Here is a 21,301-nt window from a genome sequence, read left to right as displayed (position 1 = left end):
CAACCAGCTTCAGCTCACAAGCAATCCCCCCCACCACCACCACCAACCAACCAACCAAAGCCTCCTACAGCTGGGGAATTCGAAAGGCCTCGATGTGCAAAAGCTGAGACCCAACTCTGGCCTGTCCCCCTCACCTGCAAGGCTAGATAGAGCTCAAGTGAGAGAGGCCCTCCCTTCATCTCTACACTTTCAGACCTGGAACCACCCCCCCCCCTAATTACACATCCCTCTCTGCTTTCTTCTCGCGATTACCTTGAAGTTTACACAGCTTACCTTTCTCGCCAGGATGCCCTATTGTGTGACAAGACCACAACTCACCTCCTATCTAAGCATAGCCCTACTTCTTCCAAAGGCCCAGAAATCAAGCCCTCCCCCTCTCCCCCCCACACAGAGCTGAGAGCCAGTCTCCTGGACCAGAGAAGACTTGGGGATGCTTGCTACAGTTTCTCCAAATACCTAGGGGATCAGCAGTCTCCCAGCTCCCTTCCCCTAGCTGCCCACCTGGGCAAGCAGGGTACACACGCAGCGCAATTGGGAATCATATTTATTGTGGCCTTATCATCTTCCCCAGGAAAGGGTGGGGGAAGGTACAGCGGCCCGCCCAGTGGCCTGGACAGGTGCAAACTCCCAGGAGGCCAAGGGGGTGACTGGATTGAACTGGTTGCAGGAGCACCTCCTCCCCTGAGACACTGAAGATAAGCCAGAGAAAAATACAAGGGAAGGGTAACAAAAGGGACACTGCTGTGTGGTTTCCTCTCTGGGGATATCCAGTCTGAGGCTCTTAGTTAGATGGGCTGGGAGCCCAAAGGGTGGGTTTGGCCTGGCCTCACCTGCAGAAGGACCCAGCTCCCCTTTTGCATTTTGCAGCAATTGACCTGGCTGCCCCACCCCACCCCCCATCCCACCCACTGCCGCCCGACTTTGCCATTCTCTGATACCCCCCCCCAAGCACAACCTCCCTCCCGCAGCAGTTACGGCCTACCTTGCCGAACTGCTCAAAATATTGCTTCACGTCCTCCACCGTGGTATTCACCGACAGCCCCCCCACAAAGATCTTCTTCGTTCGAGTCACCATCTGTTAGGGGAGGGAATGGGAAAGTGGGCATCTGAGTCCCGTGGCCTACCGCCACCAGCAGGGGCTCGAAGCCCCCCTGCCGGCATGCCAGCTGACGAGTTCTCTGTGGCCCCAGCTTCTTGAAGGCCCCCTTCCAAGCCCTCCCTTGGACCCCTGCCTCCAGGCCTGTCATGGGCAGCTGTGTACCCCACACCCTGGCTGGCTTGAGCGTGCCTTCCTCCCTCCCTGGGGTGGGGGGAAGAAGGGGGGTTGTCGTCTTTGGAAAAATGCCTTCCCTGAGGACTTAACTCAGGGAAGGGAGAGTGGGGTCAATGACCCAGACCCACTGCCCAGCACGGAGCCCTCACCAGCCAAGGCCATCCACAGGGTCTCCCTCCCTGAACTTAACTCCGACATTTTCCTCATCAACCTCCTCCCAAACCAACCTCTGGCAGCCCCATGGCCCCAGCCCTGTTTTAGGAAGAACACATGGTCCTAATTACCCCAGGAGCTCATGGCTAATCCAAGGCAATTCCCAGCCCCGTCCTAACACTAAAGTACCTTCTGTCACCAAACTGCTTAATGGAATTAACCCAATTCCGACCATGTGCTCCCTGGTGTGGCTTCCTTGGAATACCTGCCCCATAATTGCTTTCAGGCCCTCTGCTGGACCCCTTCCAAAGATGCCCCTTTCCTGTCTCCTAAAACTGTTCCTCTCCTATTTTGCCCTGGCAGGGGCTGAGGAGCCTTGATATAGAATTCATGGCTCTGACTCTCAAAGCAACATAACCCCCACCAAGCCCCGTAAACTGAGACATTCTGGAGAGGGCCCAGTCCTGAGGCGGCAAGTCAGCAAACTCAAGGGTCCTGGATTCTCTGGGGTAGAACTGGCCTTCCTTCCCATCCCTTATAAGTCAATGGCTTAAAAATTACGGATCTGAGCTGGGAGTGGTGGCGCACACCTTTAACGCCAGGAGGCAGAGGTAGGAGGATCGCCACGATTCAAGTCAAGGCCACCCTGAGACTACATAGTGAATTCCAGGTCTGCCTGGGCTAGAGTGAGACCCTACCTCAAAAACAAACAAACAAACAAACATCAACAACAAAATTAAGTCCCGGCTAGTTGCCATGAGATCTCAAAGCTGAGGTCCTTGCCCTATACCACAAGTTTTGAGTACTATTCTGCTGAATCCATTTTCTGCCCATGAGGACCCTGTCTCTAGAAGAACACCAAAGGGACTCCTTTGAGCGAGCATACCCAGAGGCCCAAGTTGAAATACAGCAGGTGATGGGCTCCGTGGTCCTCCCTTCCCCTCTGAAAACCCAATGCAACTCGCACCAGACCAGAAGAAGGAGGCTTAGGGGGTCAGAGGTAAACTCACTGGACCACATGTAAGTCAGCATGGGTGTGTGTGTGTGGGGGGGGGACAAGCTCACCCTATGTTTGGCTCCCAACCTGCACCCCAAGGCTCTGGGTATAGAGGCTGTGCTCTATATGAGGTCAGAATTAGATCCAGAGTCCAAACCGCATTGGCTACAAACACAAGATAATGAAAGATACTTCCCGGGCTGGAGAGATGGCTTAGTGGTTAAGGCGCTTGCCTGCAAAGCCAAAGGACTCAGGTTCAACTCCCCAGGACCCACGTAAAACAGATGCACAAAGTGGCACATGCATCTGGAGTTCGTTTGCAGAAGCTGGAAGGCCTGGCGTGCCCATTCTCTCTCTCGCTACCTGCCTATTTCTCTCCCTCCCTCTCTCAAATAAATAAAATAAATTTTTTTAATTAAAAAAAAAAAAGATACTTCCCTTTCTCCCAACACATGCAACCACCCCAGAGCACAGACTGTAAGCTGCATGGCCTTCCTTCTACAGAAAAAGGATAACCCCTTCTTCCCACTCCAGCTCATTCCGGAATCACTACAAACAGGTTCTAGAAGCATTTGTCATAGAAGAGAATACTAGAAAGATCACTGTCCAGAGTCATGCCGCCCCACACCTACCTTAGGTTGTGCTCTTCGAGGGAAGGCCACCTTGGGGTCAATCTAAAAGAAAAGGGAGATATAGACGGGGTCTTGATAATCGCACTTCAAATTGTGACCACAGAGCCATCAGGGCCCTGAGGACCTCTTTGACTCTAGGACACATCAGTGACAGAAGCCACAACAGCCTTGGACAGGAAAGCCTAGCAGTTAAACTGCTAAATTCAATTACTGCTTCCACTGCCTCGCAGCGGGACCCTGGGCAAGTTATTTAACCTCTCTCTGAGCCTCAGGGTCAAACTCATCTGCAAAATGGGCAAATAATAAGATCCAAGTGGAGGGGAGGGTGGAGGGAGGGCTTAGCAGTTAAGGTGCTTGCCCAAGGACCTAGGTTCGATTCCGCAGAACCCATTTAAAGCCAACTACATATGGTGGTGTTATGTGTCTGAAGTTCGTCCACAGTGGCTAGAGACCCTGGCACACTCTTTCTCTTTCTAATAAAAATAAATGAATATAAAATAGTTTTTATTTATATTTATAGAAATATAAAATAGCTTTAATACTTATTTATATTTATTTATTTGAGAGAGGGAGAGAGGCAGATAGAATAGGTATACCAGGGCCTCCAGCCACTGCAAACAGACTCCAGACGCACACGCCACCTTGTGCATCTGGCTTATATGGGTCCTGGGGGAACTGAGCCTGGGTCCTTTGGCTTTGCAGGCAAGTGCCTTAACAGCTAAGCCATCCCTCCAGCCCTAAAATATTTTTTAAAAGGAGGATTTGTTTAAAAAATATAAGATCGAAGGGTCATCTGTACATTAGTTCAGATAATGCACACAAGTCACTTGGCACTGTGTCTAGCTCACAGCAAGAACCAAAAATAACATGAGCCAAGCCTTACTTCTTTACGTATCGGGTATCTTGAGGGCCATCCTTGTGAAGCTGACTTCACACAATGTGTCATCACCTACCTGACTAGGTAATGCATGCGACCTTGACTTTGGAAGCTTGCAAATGGGAAATACTGTTTGCCTGACAGGCACCACCAGGCGAGAGAGCCCAGACCCACCAGGAGCGGACTCAGTTCTGTTTCCCTACCACCTTTAACCTCTAACAGCTTTCCTAGGAGCTGCAGGCCAGCAGCTCCTGACAGTGAAGCTAGTAGCTCCAGGTGAGGCGGGGGTGGGGGGGGGTCGGTCTCAAAAGGGGCATGGGACTTGGACTCCAAAAACAATGGGCTGCTCGCCAAACTTATGGTCACAGTAAACTTCACCTGTCCCTCTGAGCCTCAGTCCCCTCGTCTGCAGAGTGGGGACAATCACACCCACTCTTCCCAAGGGCAGCTGTGGGGAATTAAATGAGATAAGAGTGAAAGCTGCCTTGTGTGAACTGCTCTTTGCTGCACAAACAAAGGTGTTATTAGCAGGAGGCTACCTTTGCCCTTCACTGTGAACAACCAAGGGGGGGGGGGGGATCAAGATGCACCTGGGTACTTCTGGGTGCTCTACCCACACCGACAAACATAAGAGACAGGACATGAGATACTGTGACCAACACTGGACTTATGAGGCGGGGTCATGTCAGTTTCTTGCCACCCTCATGGATGGACCTCATTCACAACTTCAGCAGCCAATCGAAGAGCAGCTCCATCTCTTCCCAAAGTTCCTTCTGCTCAACACTCAGCCTTATTCAAGGCAACTGGCTTTGATTTCCCTCTGCCTGAATGGCCGTGGACCAGGAAGCAGCCCACCAGCCGGCTCCCCCACCCCCACTGAAACATGTCCACAGAGATGGAACCTTCAAAATCCATGCCAGGGGCAATGTCCCTTCTCCAGCAAGGCTCAGTGAACCCTAGGGAAAATCAAAGCTGACCATCTGAAGTTTTGATTTCAAACCTCTATGGACATTTTCATCCGCCTATTTCTCCCACATGCAACTCCTCCAGCTACCTACATTATTACCTCCGACAGTTCCCTGCATAGACACTGACGACGGTAACCCAGCCACTCTTCCCCCAGACCCACGCACACCCAAACCTCAACACACACACACACACACACACACACCCTCCACTCTGACTCATGGCGGGCGACACAAGTAAAACCCAACAAGTAAATAAAAGGTGAAAGTCAGAACCAAAATAGATTCCCCACAGTAAAGCTTCCTCCCACCCCCTTCCACGGCCCAGAGATGCTACACACAGACAAAACCCTTGCCCTCAGTGAGTTCTCATCTCCCAAGAGTACCCATTTCATCACCCTTCCTGAGGCTTTCTCTCCCCCCACCCCTTATCAATCTTCCACTCTTCCAGCCCCCAGCCCCTAAACTCAGCTTCCTGAGCGCAGGCCAAGTGCATTCTGAGGACAAGGAGATGGAAGGAGAAGCAGGCAGTTTGATGGCAGATAATCACCAAAAAAAAAAACAATAGGCCACTGTCTCTCCTTTTCCCAGCCTGGGTCACTCCTTTCAGAACAGGCAAAGTCGAGGGCCTGGCCTCATTTTGCTCATTACTGAGTGCAGGAGTGGGAGCCACTGGGCAGAGATAACAGGAGCTGGGGACAGGCGGTAATTTAACAAATTCTTGGGCACAACCAGCCTTTGTTGCAGGTAAACAGGAACCAGTGACTGACCCAAGCAGGGAGGCCCAGGGCCAGGGGAGAATGGGGGAGTGTGGAGAGAGGAGATCACACTGTCCCAGTCCCCCGGCAGACAAGACACCCCCACATCACCAAGGCCTACTGTGATATTTTTTTTTTCTCCTTCTCCCCTTGAGCTGGCCTCCACCAGCGCCCCCTGCAGGGTCCAAGACACTGGAAAGCAGTGGGACAGCAGCAAAATGTTCCAGGAGTTTGAATGGCAAACAGGCACCTTTTCCTAAGATCTAGCCTTCAGAAGACTCCGCCCCCACCCCCCAAAGCAAGCTAGCTCCCTGGTCATAAATCCCCCCCGAAAGGGAAAAGCGGCTCTGTGTCTTCTACACAAAGCAAGAAGCTCATTGACCAAAGTCAGAGGAAGAGGGAAGGAGGAAGGGAGGGGGTGCTCAGTGATGCTTTGCCATTGGTCTGGAATAGCAAGAAGGAGGGGGGGGGGTGTCTCAGAGTCAAATACTAGTTAAGAGTTCAGAGAAGCCATGGCAGGTCACTGCAGCCCTGACTCACTGGATTTGGGTTAGGGGAGGAATTCAGCTCCACCCCAACCTCTTAGGCATCAAGATTAGTACTTAGCCAGAGAGAGAGGGAGAGACAGAGGGAGAGAGAGAGAAAAAGAAAGAAAACTGGGGTGTGGTGGCGGCGCAGGCCTTTAATCTCAGCACTTGGGAAGCAGAGGTAGGAGGATCGCCGTGAGTTCGAGGCCACCCTGAGACTCCATAGTGAATTCCAGGTCAGCCCGCGCTAGAGTGAGACCCTACCTTGAAGAAAGAAGAGGGCGGTAACCCTCACCAATAGTGGAAGGGAGGATGGCGGGTGTAGGCATCTCATCCCATGCCGGAGATTCGAGATTCTAGATTCGGAGATTCGTTTGTTTGTTTTGTTTTGTTTTGTTTTTCCCCCTCCTTCTTCTGTCCCCAACTCTGCTGACAAAGTTTCAGAGCATCACAGCCTTCGTACTCAGAAACCTCCCACTTTGCTCAAGGACCCTGCCCAATCAACTGTCCCTTAGGAGGAGTCCTGGATTCACCTCCTGCAGCCTTCCTCTCCCAAAGGACCCCCCCACAACACACACACACTCTCAGCCTGCACCCCCCCCCCAGGGTCACTTACTGTTTTGGAGTCGAGTTCGTGTCGCGATTGCGCCAGCACCTTATCCACCCCCGCCTGGTCCATGAAAGTGACGAAGCCGAAACCCCTGCGCGGTCGGCGGGAGAGAAAGAGAGAGAGAGAGAGAGGGAGAGAGAGAGGGAGGGAGGGAGAGACAGAGAGAGAGAGAGAGAGAGAGAGAGGCAGATGGTTAGGAGGCAGCGAATGGCAGTGGTGGAAAGGGGGCCGAGCCGGGTGGCAGGAGGAAGAGGTGCGAAGCTCACCTGGATCTCTTGGTCAAGGGGTCCCGCATCACCAGACACTCCTTCACCTCCCCGAACTGGCCGAAGTATTCTCGCAGCCCTTCTGTAACCACACACCCGCCTTCGGACCGGCCCAGGCCCCGGAGCCCTTCCCCTCCCCTCCCCTCTTCTCCCCCTCGTCCTTTGCCCCCGGTGACCCCAGCGCGGCCCTGGCCGCCCCCGCGCCAAGCTGTCCCTCGCGCTCTCCACGGCCAGCCCTCCTCCCCCTGCGCTCTCCGGGCTTTTCCTCCGAGCGCCTCCAGGAGCCCATGGGGGGGGGGGAGGAGACCTAGAGAAGCCCAGGGGCCGAAGTGGGCTTGGAGGTGTAGGGTGGGGTGGTGGTGGTGGTTCGGTGTCGGGGGGTGGGGGACACCGTTCCGGTCGGGTTCCCGCCGCTCGGGGAGTCGCCTGACAAAAGTTTGAGCCGCAGGTGCGAGCGGAGTTGGCGCTGCTGCCGGCGGGTCTCGGGGGCCCGGCCCACCCCCTCGATGCCCCCTGAACCCCTTCAAACTGCTCCCCCGTCACGCGCCGGGCCGTGCGCGCTGGCCGAGCGTCCTGCGCTCTCTCTCTCTCTCCCTCTCTCTCTCTCTCTCTCCCTCTCTCTCTCTCTGTGTGTCTCTCGGGGGGTCCCCCTCGGGCGGGGCGCAAAAGAGGGCGCGAGGGCGCCCCGGGGGTCAGCAGGGCGCGGGGCTGGGCTGCGGTGTCCGGATCGGGGGGAGAGGGGCGTCTGGGAGTGGGGAGGGTGACCAGGGTGTCCAGGGGTGCTCTCCGGGGCGCGGGTGGGCGCTCCCGGCGTGTGTGTACGGGTGGGGGGAGCTTGGCTCACCCTGCGTCGTCTGCCAACTGAGTCCGCCGATGAACATCTTGCTGCGGGAGGAGCAGAGACACACAAAGGGCCCTCGTGAGCGCCGGGCGCCAGGGCGCAAAGGGGGGCGCGGGCCCGGGCCCCGGGGAGGCCCCGGCCCGACCCGGATCGGCCATGTTGGCGGGGTTGGGGGACGGGCTCGGGGCCCGGGCAGGGCCAGGTTGGGTTGGGTGGAAGCTTACCAGGGGTCGTGCGGTGAGTCCGGGGAGGCGAGGCCGGGCTGGGGCGCGTCAGTCTCCATCGGGAGCCGCGGGCGGCGCGGGCAGTGGAGCGGCGGCGGCGGCGCTCGGCGCGGGGCAGATGAGGAGCGCGGCGAAGGGGGCCGGACGGACAGGCCATGCTGCCCCCTCCCCCGACCCCGCTCGGGCGGGCGGGCGGGCGGGCGGGGACGGCCGAGGGGAGGGCCCGCCGGGGGCCGACCTGCCGGCTCCTCCCCCCGCCGCCCTGCGCGCATAAAGCCCCGCGCGCGCCCGGGTGTCCGCGGAGGAGGAGGCGGCGGCGACGCCGGGATCCCCCCCCCCCCTCCTCCTCCTTCTCCTCCTTCCCCTCTCGCCGGGGCTCCCGAGAGGAGGAGGAGGAGGAAGAGGGGGGGGATGAGAGTGACCACCCTTCCCCCGCCGATCCCGATGCGGGCCGGGACCGGGGCGCGGCCGCACCCCCTCACCCACACCGGCGCGGGGGCCGGGCCGCGGGAACGCCCTCCCGGAATGGAGCGCTGCCCGGTGCCTTCAAGGTAGCTTGGTTCCGGATCGGGAACCTTCCCCCCCTTTTCCCCAGTCCTTCCTCTCAGGTGCCCCGCTGTCCAGAATTCAAGAGAGCCCCCTCACACCTCCGATCTCCCTGGGTCGGGGTGGAGAGAGCCCCCAGTGCCCCCAAATTCCCGCCCCTTCCAGCTGGTGAGCATCTATCTCCTTTTCTTCTAGTCCTGAGAGCCCCCCAATTTCTTCTGGACCTAATTTAGACTTCTCTCTCTCCAGTGGCTCCCACTCCACTCGTAGCTTCCCATATCCAATTTGGGGGACCCTCTCGGGGTGCCTCAGGTCCCAAGTGTGGAAACCCCATCAACACCCCAGTTTCTGATCACTTTCTCCCATTCCTCCTTGGCCCTTGCTGTCCAAAGTGAGATTGTTTCTCAACTCCTCTCCCCCCACCCCCGATCCCAGAGCCCCTCTCTCCACACCTGGGGCCCCTGTGGTCATTCGAGGAAGTCCCCTGCCTCAAACCTCAAATCGCAGTTTGCCGTTCCCCCACCCTGAGTGGGAAAGGAGCCTGGCGGGCTTCAACTCTGGTCAGTCCCATTAGGACTCCGGGAAACCGGGTTCCCGAGCTCAGCTCGCTGCAGCTCCCCAGCCTCGTAGAGATCCGCGGTTCCCGTTTTGGAAGCCCGGTTTCGCAGCTGCGCTCCTTCCCCTCGCAGTGACCTTCTCTCGCGCGGGGAGTTCTAGCTCGCTCCAATCCCCATCGGGGGAACCCACTTGCGTTTGGAGTTAACCATCTGACCACTCTCCACGCAGTTAGAGGAAGTTAATTCCTCTCGTCCTCCCTTAGTAATGGGTCTCTGGCCCCCACCCCCCAAGTAACTCTCACCACAAGCCACTTCACCCTTTCCTAAAACTGCGAACCCTTCCCGGCTGGAAAGAGTTAGAAAGCCCATCACAGAGGTCAAGCTCTTGGACCCCTCGGTTTCCCTAGCTAAAACCAACCTAGAAAGGGTCTAAGCTGGAAGTGAACGTGGCTAACAGGCACCCCATCCCTGTCCCGGACAGGGGGGGCGGGAGGGTTGGTACCACACAAACCCCTCCCTCCCAGCTCGCTTCCCACTCCCTTCCTCCTTCCTTACTTAAGGTCAGTGTAACCCAGTGACCCGTTGGTGACAAGTCCTCTGCTGTTCACCTCACAGCCATACTGCATTCAAGCACTTTTTTTTTTTTTTAATCAATGTCTCAGTTCTGGGCATCTTCACCTTCAGGTGCCCATCCCCCTCCTCCTTAAGCATCCTCCCCACCCCCAACCACCACACATAGGAGACCTTGAGAGACTTGGTTAATGGTTTCCTTAGGGATCTTGTGGGACCTCTCAGCAGGTATATCCTGCACCCTGTGTGTCTGATACTACAAACTTTTTTTTTTTTTTAAATAAATATAGCTTTTTGTATCTTTGTCGCACAGTTTCTTGGCATCCCTGGTTTGGAGGGGAGGAGCGGTGGGGGAGTGGCCGAGCGTCCCGCACAGGACATTTCTCACCCTCTCAACACAAGCTGGAATGTCAGGTGTGTCCTGGAAGACACATAGAGGAGGATCAGCAGGTAACATCCTCCCCTTACCCTCTCCCCGGGTTTAGGGACCTGGCTACTCCTAAATCTGCCCTTCAGGTTTCCTGTGTATAAAAAAGGGATTCTTGGAGCGATTCTGGGAGGGCGGAACTCCAAGTGGCTGTGAACATTGATTTTTGTGTCCCTTTGGCTTGGAGACTAGGAAATGGGTAGGCGTCATTCGTTCAGAGCCAGCCAAGATGTGTGTAGGAAATAGCTTGAGATAGGATCCATCTATTAGCAAACTCATTCAGGGCTTCCTCTGGTCAGTAACCAGTTTGTTTGGCGCAGGAGCCTGTGGGTGGGTGGGAATGAGAGAAGTCCTTTCTCAAGGCAAGGTGGGGCCACAAATTCTGGTGAGCGTGGTCCTCACAGGACCCTGCAGCTGCCAGTGCATGATCTTCACAGAAAATTGAGGATCTCAGTGTCTTACGGGAAAAAAAAAAAAAAAAAAAAAAAGATCCTTTCAGCAACTGGCTCGGTGTTGAGATTAGAGGACTCTCTCTGGTACTACACATAGCTTCCTCTGCGAATATAAAAATCATTTGCTTTGTTAAGTTTTTTTTTTTTTTTTCTCTTCAATCCTCTTGAGAAAGACAGTGGACAAAGTGGCATTATGCCCAAGCTCTAAGATGATACAAACTTGTCACAAATACCTACTGAACACCTTCTACTTTGGAGACACCACCTTAGGTACCATATTCTGAGCACCTACCATTATGCAGGTTAATTTCTACAGGTGAGGCACACAAGTAAACAGTAATTCAATGAGAAAAGAAGAGGGAGGGTGGGAAGCATAGGGAACAAGGGGCTATGCAAATTTACTCATTACATTTATTTATTTTTAAAATGTTTTACTTTTGTTGATTTATTTGAGGGAAAGAGAGAATGGGCATGCTCGGCCATCCAGCCACTGCAAACAAACTCCAGAAACATGCACCACCTTCCAAATCTGGCTTACGTGGGTCCTGGGGAATTGAACCTGGGTTCTTTGGCTTTACAGGCAAACGCCTTAACCACTAAGCCATCTCTCCAGCCCATTATTTTATTTTATTTAATCTTATTATTATTAATATTTGGTTTTTCGAGGTAGGGTCTCACTGTGGCTCAGGCTGACCTGGAATTAACTATGTAGTCTCAGGGTGGCCTTGAACTCATGGCGATCCTCCTACCTCTGCCTCCTGAGTGCTGGGATTAAAGGCATGCGCCACCATGCCTAGCCTTTTTTTTTTTTTTGTTGTTTGTTTGTTTGTTTTGAGGTAGGGTCTCACTCTAGCCCAGGCTGACCTGGAATTCACTGTGTAGTCTCGGGGTGGCCTCGAACTCATGGTGATCCTCCTACCACTGCCTCCCAAGTGCTGGGATTAAAGGCATACACCACCACGCCTGGCTTATTTTATTTTTAAAAATATTTTTATTTATTTATTTGCAAGGAGATAGAGAGAGGGAGTGGGTGTGCCAGGGCCTCTTGCCACTGCAAATAAACTCCAGATGCATGTGCCGCTTTGTGCATCTGGCTTTATGTGTGCACTGGGAAATTGAACCCAGGCCATCAAGCTTTGCAAGCATGTGCCTTAACAGTTGAGCCGCATTTCCACTCCACTTTTTTTTTTAAACATTTATTTATTTATTTGAGAGCGACAGACACAGAAAGAAAGACAGATAGAGGGAGAGAGAGAATGGGCACGCCAGGGCTTCCAGCCTCTGCAAACGAACTCCAGATGCGTGTGCCCCCTTGTGCATCTGGCTAACGTGGGACCTGGGGAACGGAGCCTCGAACCGGAGTCCTTAGGCTTCACAGGCAAGCGCTTAACCGCTAAGCCATCTCTCCAGCCACTTTTTTTTTTTTTTTTGAGGTACTTATTTATTTTTGAGACAGGATCTTACTATATAGCCCAGCCTAACCTCAGACTCATGATTTTCCTGCTCAGCCTTCTGAGCGCTGGATTCACAGGCGTGTGCCACCCTGTTTGGTTTAGGTGGTTCTGGGGGTCAAACCCAGGGCTTTATGTATGCCAAGTAAGTACTCTACTAACTGGACCACATCCCCAGTGCCCCCCGCCCCCGCACATTTTGGTTTTATGAAACAGGGTCGCACTCTGTGTCCCAGGCTAGCCTTGAACTTGAGGCAGTCCTCCTGCCTCAACCTCTCAAGTGCTCGGATGAGGCATGTGCCGCCATGCCTGGTGCTAGAACTCTCATTTAAGCAAAATATTTGCATCTCTTGAGTATAATGAAAGTTAATATTCCTAATCTAATTTACAGTATTCTAAGATTAGTTCCCAAGTTTTGGTTTTTTGTTTATTTATTTGTTTGTTTGTTTTTCAAGGTAGGGTCTCACGCTAGCCCAGGCTGACCTGAAATTCACTCTGTAGTCTCAAGGTGGCCACGAACTCACAGCGATCCTCCTATCTCTGCCTCCCGAGTGCTGGGATTAAAGGGATGGGCTACTATGCCTAACTAGTTCCCAATTTTTGGTGTTGATTAAAAAAAAAAAAAAAAAAAAAGAAGCAAGCGGGCGTGGTGGCGCACGCCTTTAATCCCAGCACTGGGGAGGCAGAGGTAGGAGGATGGCTGTGAGTTCGAGGCCACCCTGAGACTACATAGTTAATTAATTCCAGGTCAGTCTGGGACAGAATGAAACCATACCTCAAAAAAAAAAAAAAAAAAATCACCTGGTGGGCTGGTGAGATGGCTGAGCACATAAACGCACTTGCGGCACAATCATGAGGGCCTGAGAAGGCCTGATTTGCACTGACTTCAATTCCCCAGCACCCATGAAAACAGACGGATGCGGCCACACACTCCAGTCGCTGCGGAGAGCAGAGACTCCCTGGGGCTCGCTGCTCAGCCAGTCCGACAACCTGCAGCTCCAGGTTCAGTGACAAGGAAGCCCATGGCCGAGTAATGGGGGAAGAGTAAGACTCTGCACCCACGTGCATGGCGTATGAACACCTACACACACTGGTGCCCACACCACACAGACACATGTGAAAATCACCTGGTCATGTTAATAGACTAGTGGATTGGGGGCATCAAAACCACAATGAAAAAGCCGGGCGTGGTGGCGCACGCCTTTAACACCAGCACTCGGGAGGCAGGGGCAGGAGGATCGCTGTGAGTTCGAGGCCATCCTGAGACTACATGGTGAATTCCAGGTCAGCCTGGGCCAGAGTGATAGTCTACTTCAAAGAGAGAGAGAGAGAGAGAAAGAGAGAGGAACCAGGCATGGTGGCTGTGATTTTGAGGCCAGCTTGAGACTACATAGTTAATTCCAGGTTAGCCTGGGCTACAGTGAGACTCTACCTTGGAAAAACAACAACAACAACAACAAAACTAGAGGGCTGGAGGGATGGATTAGTGGTTGAGATGTTTGCCTACAAAGCCTAAAGGGCCAGGGTTCGATTCTCCAGTACTCATGTAAACCTGATGCACAAGGTGTCACATGCGTATGGAGTTTGTTTGCAGTGGCTGGAGGCCCTGGCAAGGCCATTCCCTCTCTTAAATAAATACATACATATATAAATAAAATATTTTAAAATGGAGTGCTTCATGAATTTGCACGTCATCCTTGTTCAGGGGCCATGCTAATCTTCTCTGAAACGTTCCAATTTTAGCCTACGTGCTGCCGAAGCGAGCACAAAACCACACTTTTTAAACAAGCCCCACTAGCTGCTGATCGTGAGAGCTGAGGTTTTCCTTGGACTACATTTGGAGAAACGCTTCTTTGAAATAAACCCGAGTCTTTGGGAACAGCAAAATGAGATTAAATTATAGTATGCTGGTTTTAGTGTCCAAGGTATTTCCCTGTGTTCTCACTCTTTGGAAATGTGATACCTGGGCAGAGCCCTGGGCAATCCAGAACATTCTAGCTCTTGTTCATACAGGAGAAGGGAGAATTTATGGCAAGCTCATTAGGAGCCTTTCGTTTGTGACAGCTCTCTCTCTCTTTTTATTTAAAAAAAATTTTTAAGTGTATTCTTTTCTTTTTCTTTTCTTTTAGTTTTACTTATTTGGGAAAGAGAGGGAGAGAGAGAAAGAGAATGGGTGTGCCAGGCTCTCCAGTCACTGCAAACGAACTCCAGAAGCGTGCGCCCCCTTGTGCATCTGGCTAACGTGGGTCCTGGGAAATGGGGTCTTGAACCGTGGTCCTTAGGCTTCACAGCAAGTGCTTAACCGCTAAGCCATCTTTCTAGCCCTCTCTTTAAAAAGAAATATATATTTTTTATTTATTTGTTTATTTATTGGAGAGAGAGGAAGAATGGGCACACCAGGGCCTCTAGCCATTGCAAACAAACTCCAGATGCATGGAACTGGCGAATCCAACCTGGGTCCTTAGGCTTCGCAAGCAAGCACCTTGACCTCTAAACCATCTCTTCAGACTCCCTTTTTGTTTTTGGGGGCTGGGTCTCCTTGGCCTTGACCTAACCATCTCCCAGAGACTTGCCTTGAACTTCTGATCCTCCTGCCTCGACCTCCCAAGTGCTGGGATTACAAGTGTGTACTCACCAGGAGGCTTGAGTGTGCTCAGTCCATTTTTCAACTTTCTCCTCCATTTATTTTATTTAAAGAAAAAAAAAAGAGGGGGATTTTATTTTTAGCATAGTTTTTGGGCCACAGCAAAATTGATCTGAGATTTCCATATATCCCTGGCCACCACACTGGAATAGCCTCCCCCTTCCCACCCAGCCCTCAGCCCTCACCACCATCCCCACCTGACTGTTACATTTGTAACATCTGAGAAGTGTTCTTGCCCTGCCTGGCATGGTGGCGCACACCTTTACTTCCAGTACTCGGGAGGCAGACGTAGGAGGATCGCCATGAGTTCGAGGCTACCCTGAGACTCCATAGTGAATTCCAGGTCAGCCTGGACCAGAGTGAGACCCTACCTCAAAAACAAAAACAAAACAAAACAAAACAAAGCAAAAAGTGTTCTTGGGCTGGAGACATGGCTTAGTGGTTAAGTGCTTGCCTGTCAGGCCTAAGGACCCCGGTTCGAGGCTCGATTCCCCAGGACCCATGTTAGGCAGATGCACAAGGGGCACACGCATCTGGAGTTCCTTTGCTGTGGCTAGAGGCCCTGGCGTGCCCATTCTCTGTCCATCTGCCTCTTTCTCTCTCTGTCTGTCGCTCTCAAATAAATAAATAAATAAGTGTTCTTTAAAGGGACTGGGAAGATGGCTTAGCAGTGAAAGGTTCTTGCTTGGAAAGCCTGCTGGTCCAGGTTTAAGTCTCCAGCCACTCACTTAAATCTGGATAGGCATTCCTTTGCAGCACACACACACACATACACACACACACATTGACTTTTTTAAGGCAGGGTCTTGCTGACCTGGAATGTCTCAGGTTGGCCTTGAACTCACAGTGATCCTCCTACCTTAGCCTCCTGAGTGCTACCATGCCTGGCTTAAAATTATTATTAATTTTTTTGGATGGACCTGGAAAGTATTATACTAAGTGAGGTAACCCAGGCCCAGAAAGCCAAGCGCCACATGTTCTCTCTCATATGTGGATCCTAGCTACAGATGATTGGGCTTCTGCGTGAGAAGGAAAATACTTAGTAGCAGAGGCCAGTAAGTTAAAAAGGAGATATAAAGGGAAGAGAAAGGAAGGGAGGAGGGTACTTAATAGGTTGATATTGTATAGATATAAGTACAATGATTGAGATGGGGAGGTAATATGATGGAGAATGGAATTTCAAAGGGGAAAGTGTGGGGGTGGGGAGGGAGGGAATTACCATGGGATATATTTTATAATCATGGAAAATGTTAATAAAAATTAAAAAAAAATAAATAAAGCAATTATACTGAACTTAAAAATTTTATTAATTTTTATTTGTTTGAGAGAGGCATATACAGAGAGAAATGGGCATGCCAGGGCCTCCAGCCCCTGGAAACGAACTCTGGACACATGCGCCCTTTTGTGCATCTGGCATGCATGAATCCTGGGGAATTGAACATGGGTCCTTTGCAGGCAAGTGGCTTAAATTTTTAAAAATATACATTGACGCATATTCAGCCCCCTCTTTCCTTGCACTTCTCTGTAGCCCAGCCATACAACTGGAAGCATTTAGCATATAGTCTTTTCAAATTGGCTTCCTTCACATAGTCACATGGATTTAAAAATCCTCAGTGGCCAGACGAAGAGCTGGTTCAGTGGTTAAGTCACTTGCCTGCAAAGCCTAATGACCCAAGTTCTATTCTCTAGTACCCACATAAAGCCAGATTCATAAGGTGGGGCATGAGTCTGAAGTTTGTTTGCAGTGGCTGGAGGCCATAGCATGGCCATTCTCTCTCTCTCTCTCTCTCTTTGTATATCAGGCATGGTGGTGCATGCCTTTAATCCTAGCACTGGGAAGGCAGAGCAAAGAGGATCTCTGTGAGTTTGAGGCCAGCTTTAGACTACATAGTGAATTCCAGGTCAGCCTGGGCTCGAGCTAGAATTCTCCTCAAAGCCCTTTTTCACACACACACACACACACACACACACACACACACACACACACACAGAATTCTCAGCCAGACGTGGTGGCGCACACCTTTAATCCCAGCACTCAGGAGGCAGAGGTGAGAGGATTGCCTTGCGTTCAAGGCCACCCTGAGACTACATCATGAATTCCATGTCAGCCTAGGCTAGAGTGAAACCCTACCTTGAAAAAAAAAACAGGAAAAAATAAAAATAAAAAGAATTTTCCATGTCTTTCTGTGGCCTAATAGCTTACTCCTCTGTAGTTCTGAATACTATTCCATTGCCTGGATGTACCACCTTATTCATTCTTTTTTATTAATTGACAACTTCCATAACTGTAAACAATATCCCATGGCAATTCCCTGCCCCCACTTTCCCCTTTGAAACTCCACTCTCCATCATATCCCCTCCCCCTCTCAATCAGTCTTTCTTTTATTTTGATGTCATGATCTTTTCCTCCTCTTATGATGGTCTTGTGTAGGTAGTGTCAGGCACTGCGAGGTCATGGATATCCAGGCCATTTTGTGTCTGGAGGAGCACGTTGTAACGAGTCCTACCCTTCCTTTGGCTCTTACATTCTTTCCACCACCTGTTCTGCAATGGACCCTGAGCCTTGGAAGGTGTGATAAAGATGTTACAGTGCTGTCACTTCTTCTCAGTACCATGGTTGCTTTCTGAGTCATCTCAAGGTCACCACCATCTGAAAAGAGAAGCTTTTCTAACCCAAAGTGAGAGTAGCATTAATATGTGGGTATGAACATTAAGAGTGGTGCTTATTAGGCAGTTTGGTGAGCATAGTGTATACTTTTAGCCAGACATCAGCAGATGTTACACCCCTAGGGCTCATGACTACCCTTGTTGTAGATTTTCAGTATCAGGGATGTATTCCCTCCCATGGAGTGAGCCTCCAATCCAATTAGAGAGCGGTTGGTTTCCCCCATAACAGACATGCCATTATTGCACCTGTTGGCTCATTTGGCCTGGCTGGCCAAATATAAGGCTTGCAGTGTCCACTGTTGAGTATCTTCACTGATGATTTCTTTCTCTCCCATTGAACTGCTTTTTCCAGCTTTCTGTCAGCTGGTCTACATGAAGGAGGTTTTTAGCTCAGCTCCAGCAGGATTTCTCAGTGACCTTGAAGCCCAACTATGTGGCGTCTTTAGCAATAGGCTCTTACCATCTATTCCTGGTGGAAAGCCAAGGGCCTTGGCAATAGCCTGCAATTTTAGGGGGCATCGGGAATCTCCCTGGCCAACAACTCAGTGGAAGTTATCCCATCCCTGGCACTGAAAATTTTCTAGTAGCAATCTATGACTTCTGAGTGTTCCATTGTCCCAAAAAGTAGGTTTGACATATTCATATTTTCAAGGTAGGGCCTCACTCTAGCCCAGGCTGACCTGGAATTCACTATGTAGTATCAGGATGGCCTTGAACTCATGATGATCCTCCTACCTCTGCCTCCCAAGTGCTGGGATTAAAGGTGTGCGCCACCACACCTGGCCTATCCTCTTAGATTTTGATTAGCCCTCCTTCCATCTTTCCTTTACTCAATCTCTTCCCCTGACCTCACTTAGGCCTTTTCTCCCCTCCCCCATTAATCTGTTCTTCCACTTACCTGTGTACAATACTGTCCTATTAAGTCCCCCCCCCCCCACCGCTTTCTATTCCCTTTCTGTCCTCTTTCTAGTTTACTGGACTCTCTACTGAGTTTTAATCCTACTCACATAGAAGTTCAATCATTTGTAGCTACGGTCCACATATGAAACAGAACATGTAACGTTTGGCTTTCTGGGCCTGAGTTATAAGGTAGGGTCTTGCTCTAGCCCAGGCTGACCTGGAATTCGCTGTAGTCTCAGGCTAGTCTTGAACTCACATCAATCCTCCTACGTCTGCCTCCTGAGTACTGGGATTAAAGGCATGCGCCACCACACCTGGCTTTTTTTTAAATTTGAGACAAAGAGAGAGAGAGAGAGAGAGAGAGAATTGGTACTTCAGGGCCGCCAGCCACTGAAATTGCACTCCAGACACGTGTGCCACCTTGAGTGCATGTGCAACCTTGCACGCTTGTGCCACTTTGTGTGTTTGGCTTACATGGGACCTGGAGAGTTAAACATGGGTCCTTAGGCTTCCCAGGCAAGTGCCTTAACTGCTAAGCCATCTCTCCAGCCCCCCTTTTCTCTCTCTCTTTTTATTTATTTATTTTTTGCCTTGATTTTTCTCTCTTCTCTCAAATTTTTGGACTACACCAAAATTAGTCAGCTAGGATAATGAGCACTCAACTGAGAGGCAGAAGACCCAGAGGTTGAGCAATTGCCTAACCTGCACCAAGTCCAGGGTTCAATCCCCAGCAATGGAAAATAAAAGACTGTAATATCAGCATAATGAGAGATAGATAGATCAATGGAATACAATTGGGTCTCCAGAGATAAACCATCATATTTAGTGGATTGACTTTTTAAAAAAAATTTTTTTGGTTTAGTTTTGTTTATTTATTTGAGAGTGACAGACAGAGAAAGAGGCAGAGAGAGAGAGAATGGGCGTGCCAGGGCTTCCAGCCACTGCAGACGAATTCCAGATGCATGCGCTCCCTTGTGCATCTGACTAACGTGGGTCCTGGGGAATCGAGCCTCGAACCAGGGTCCTTAGGCTTCACAGGCAAGCACTTAACCGCTAAGCCATCTCTCCAGCCCTGGATTGACTTTTGACAAGAATACCAGAGTGGTCTGGAGAGATGGCTCAGCAGTTAAGGTGCTTGCCTGAAAAGCCTAAAAACACATAGGTTTGATTTCCCGATACCTACATAAAGCCAGATGCAGGGCTGGAGAGATGGCTCAGTGGTTAAGGGGCTTGACTGCAGAACCTAATGACCTGTGTTCAATTCCCCAGTACCCACGTAAAGCCAGATGTACAAAGTGGCACATGCATCTGGAGTCTGTTTGCAGCAGCTGGAGACCCTGGTGTGACGAACTGTCTCTTCAATCTCTCTCTACTAGCAAATATTATTTTAAAAAATAAATAAAAGCCGGGCATGGTGGCACCCGCCTTTAATCCCAGCACTCAGGAGGCAGAGATAGGAGGATCGCTGTGAGTTCAAGGCTACCCTGAGACTATATAGTGAAACCCTACCTTGAAAAACTAAATAAATAAATAAATAAAGCCAGACGCACAAAGTGGCACATGCATCTGAAGTTTGTTTGCAGAGGCTGGAGGCCCTAGTGTGCCCATTTTCTCTCTTTCTGTTTTTTCTCTCTCTCTGCTTGCAAATAAATAAACAAAAAAATTGTTTTATAAGAATACCATAAGTATATAGCATAATAATAGTCTCATTTACAAATAATGCTGAGAACTGATGAAATGGCTCAGTGGTTAAAAGTGCTTGCTTGGGGACTAGAGAGATGGCTTAATGGTTAAGGGTCCTGCCTGCAAAGGCAAAGGACCCAGGTTTGATTCCTCTGGACCCACGCAAGCCAGACACACAAGGGGGCACATGCATCTGGAGTTTCTTTGCAAGGGATGGAGGCCCTGGTGTGCCCATTCTTTCTTTCTCTGTCTCTCTACCCCCTGCCTATTTTTCTCTCATAAATAAATAAATAAATGTGCTTGCTTGCAAAATCTGCTGGCCTGAGTTTGATTCCCTAGTACCCACATAAAGCCAGATGCACAAAGTGGCAGTGTGTGCATCTAGAGTTTCTTTGCAGCATGCTCATACTCTCTCTTTCTCTTCTCTTTCTTTCCTGCCTCTCACTGTCACAAATAACTAAATTAAAAATAAATAAAAGAACAAATGGTGCTGGAAAAACTGGACATCCCAGCACTCAGGAGGCAGAGGTAGGAGGATCGCCGTGAGTTTGAGGCCACCCTGAGACTACATAGTGAATTCCAGGTCAGCCTGGGCTAGAGTGAGACCTTACCTTGAAAAAACAAAAAAGTTAGAATGGATCTAGCCAGGCGTGGCGGCTCATGCCTTTAATCCAAGCATTTGCTGAGGTAGGAGGATTGCTGTGAGTTGGAGACCAACCTGGGCTACATAGTGAATTAGAGGATAGCCTGGACTAGAGTGAGACCTTGTCTCAAAGAAAATCCAAAACAACTGGGCATGGTGGTGCAGGACTTTAATCCCAGCGCTCAGAAGGCAGAGGTACGAGAATCACTTTGAGTTTGAGGCCACCCTGAGACTATGCAGTGAATTCCAGGTCAGCTTGAGTTAGAGTGACACCCTGTCTTAAAGAACAAACAAACAAAGAACAACAAGAGAACAAAAGCAGGCTGGAGAGATGGCTTAGTAGTTAAGGCATTTGCCTGCAAAGCTAAATGATCCAAGTTCAATTCCCCAGGACCCATGTCAACCAGATGCACAAGGGGCAAATGCGTCTGGAGTGCTTTTGCAATGGCTAGAGGCCCTGGCATGCCCATTCTCTCTCTGTCTCCCTTCTATCTCTATCTCTCTCTGCTTGCAAATAAAAAACAAATTAATTTTTAAAAAAGCAAATGACTCAATTGAAAATAGGAAAATAGGCAAGCTCCTGGGATGGCCAGCGAGCACCCTGGGGTTTTTGCCTTTTCTGTCTCCACTTTGCTACC

At 50.7% G+C, this 21,301-nt stretch overlaps 1 protein-coding gene and 1 non-coding gene across 6 annotated transcripts in view; both read right to left on the bottom strand.

Annotated features, from left to right (window-relative positions):
- Positions 1-8,219, bottom strand: part of Msi1 (musashi RNA binding protein 1) — a 30,423-nt gene extending 22,204 nt beyond the window's left edge. For 4 of the 5 annotated variants that reach the window (XM_045133048.1, XM_045133049.1, XM_045133050.1 and 1 more), the window contains exons 1-6: positions 8,124-8,219; positions 7,903-7,943; positions 7,059-7,140; positions 6,799-6,883; positions 3,056-3,097; positions 983-1,075 (exon numbers count right to left, since the gene is read on the bottom strand). In XM_045133048.1, coding sequence (XP_044988983.1) covers positions 983-1,075; positions 3,056-3,097; positions 6,799-6,883; positions 7,059-7,140; positions 7,903-7,943; positions 8,124-8,182 — 402 coding nt within the window. In that variant the 5' untranslated portion in view covers positions 8,183-8,219. The remainder of the gene's footprint in view (positions 1-982; positions 1,076-3,055; positions 3,098-6,798; positions 6,884-7,058; positions 7,141-7,902; positions 7,944-8,123) is intronic. The other variant, XM_045133052.1, reaches the window with a different exon arrangement.
- A 5,567-nt stretch (positions 8,220-13,786) lies between these two features.
- LOC123454295 lies at positions 13,787-13,893 on the bottom strand. Its single transcript, XR_006633280.1, has one exon. It is a non-coding gene; the product is annotated as a U6 spliceosomal RNA (small nuclear RNA).
- Positions 13,894-21,301: the final 7,408 nt, after the last annotated feature.

The sequence above is a fragment of the Jaculus jaculus genome, chromosome 13 (assembly GCF_020740685.1).
Source record: "Jaculus jaculus isolate mJacJac1 chromosome 13, mJacJac1.mat.Y.cur, whole genome shotgun sequence".
NCBI lineage: Eukaryota > Metazoa > Chordata > Mammalia > Rodentia > Dipodidae > Jaculus > Jaculus jaculus.
The sequence above is the reverse complement of the archived record's forward strand: the minus strand, read 5'-3'. Positions and strand labels throughout refer to the sequence as shown.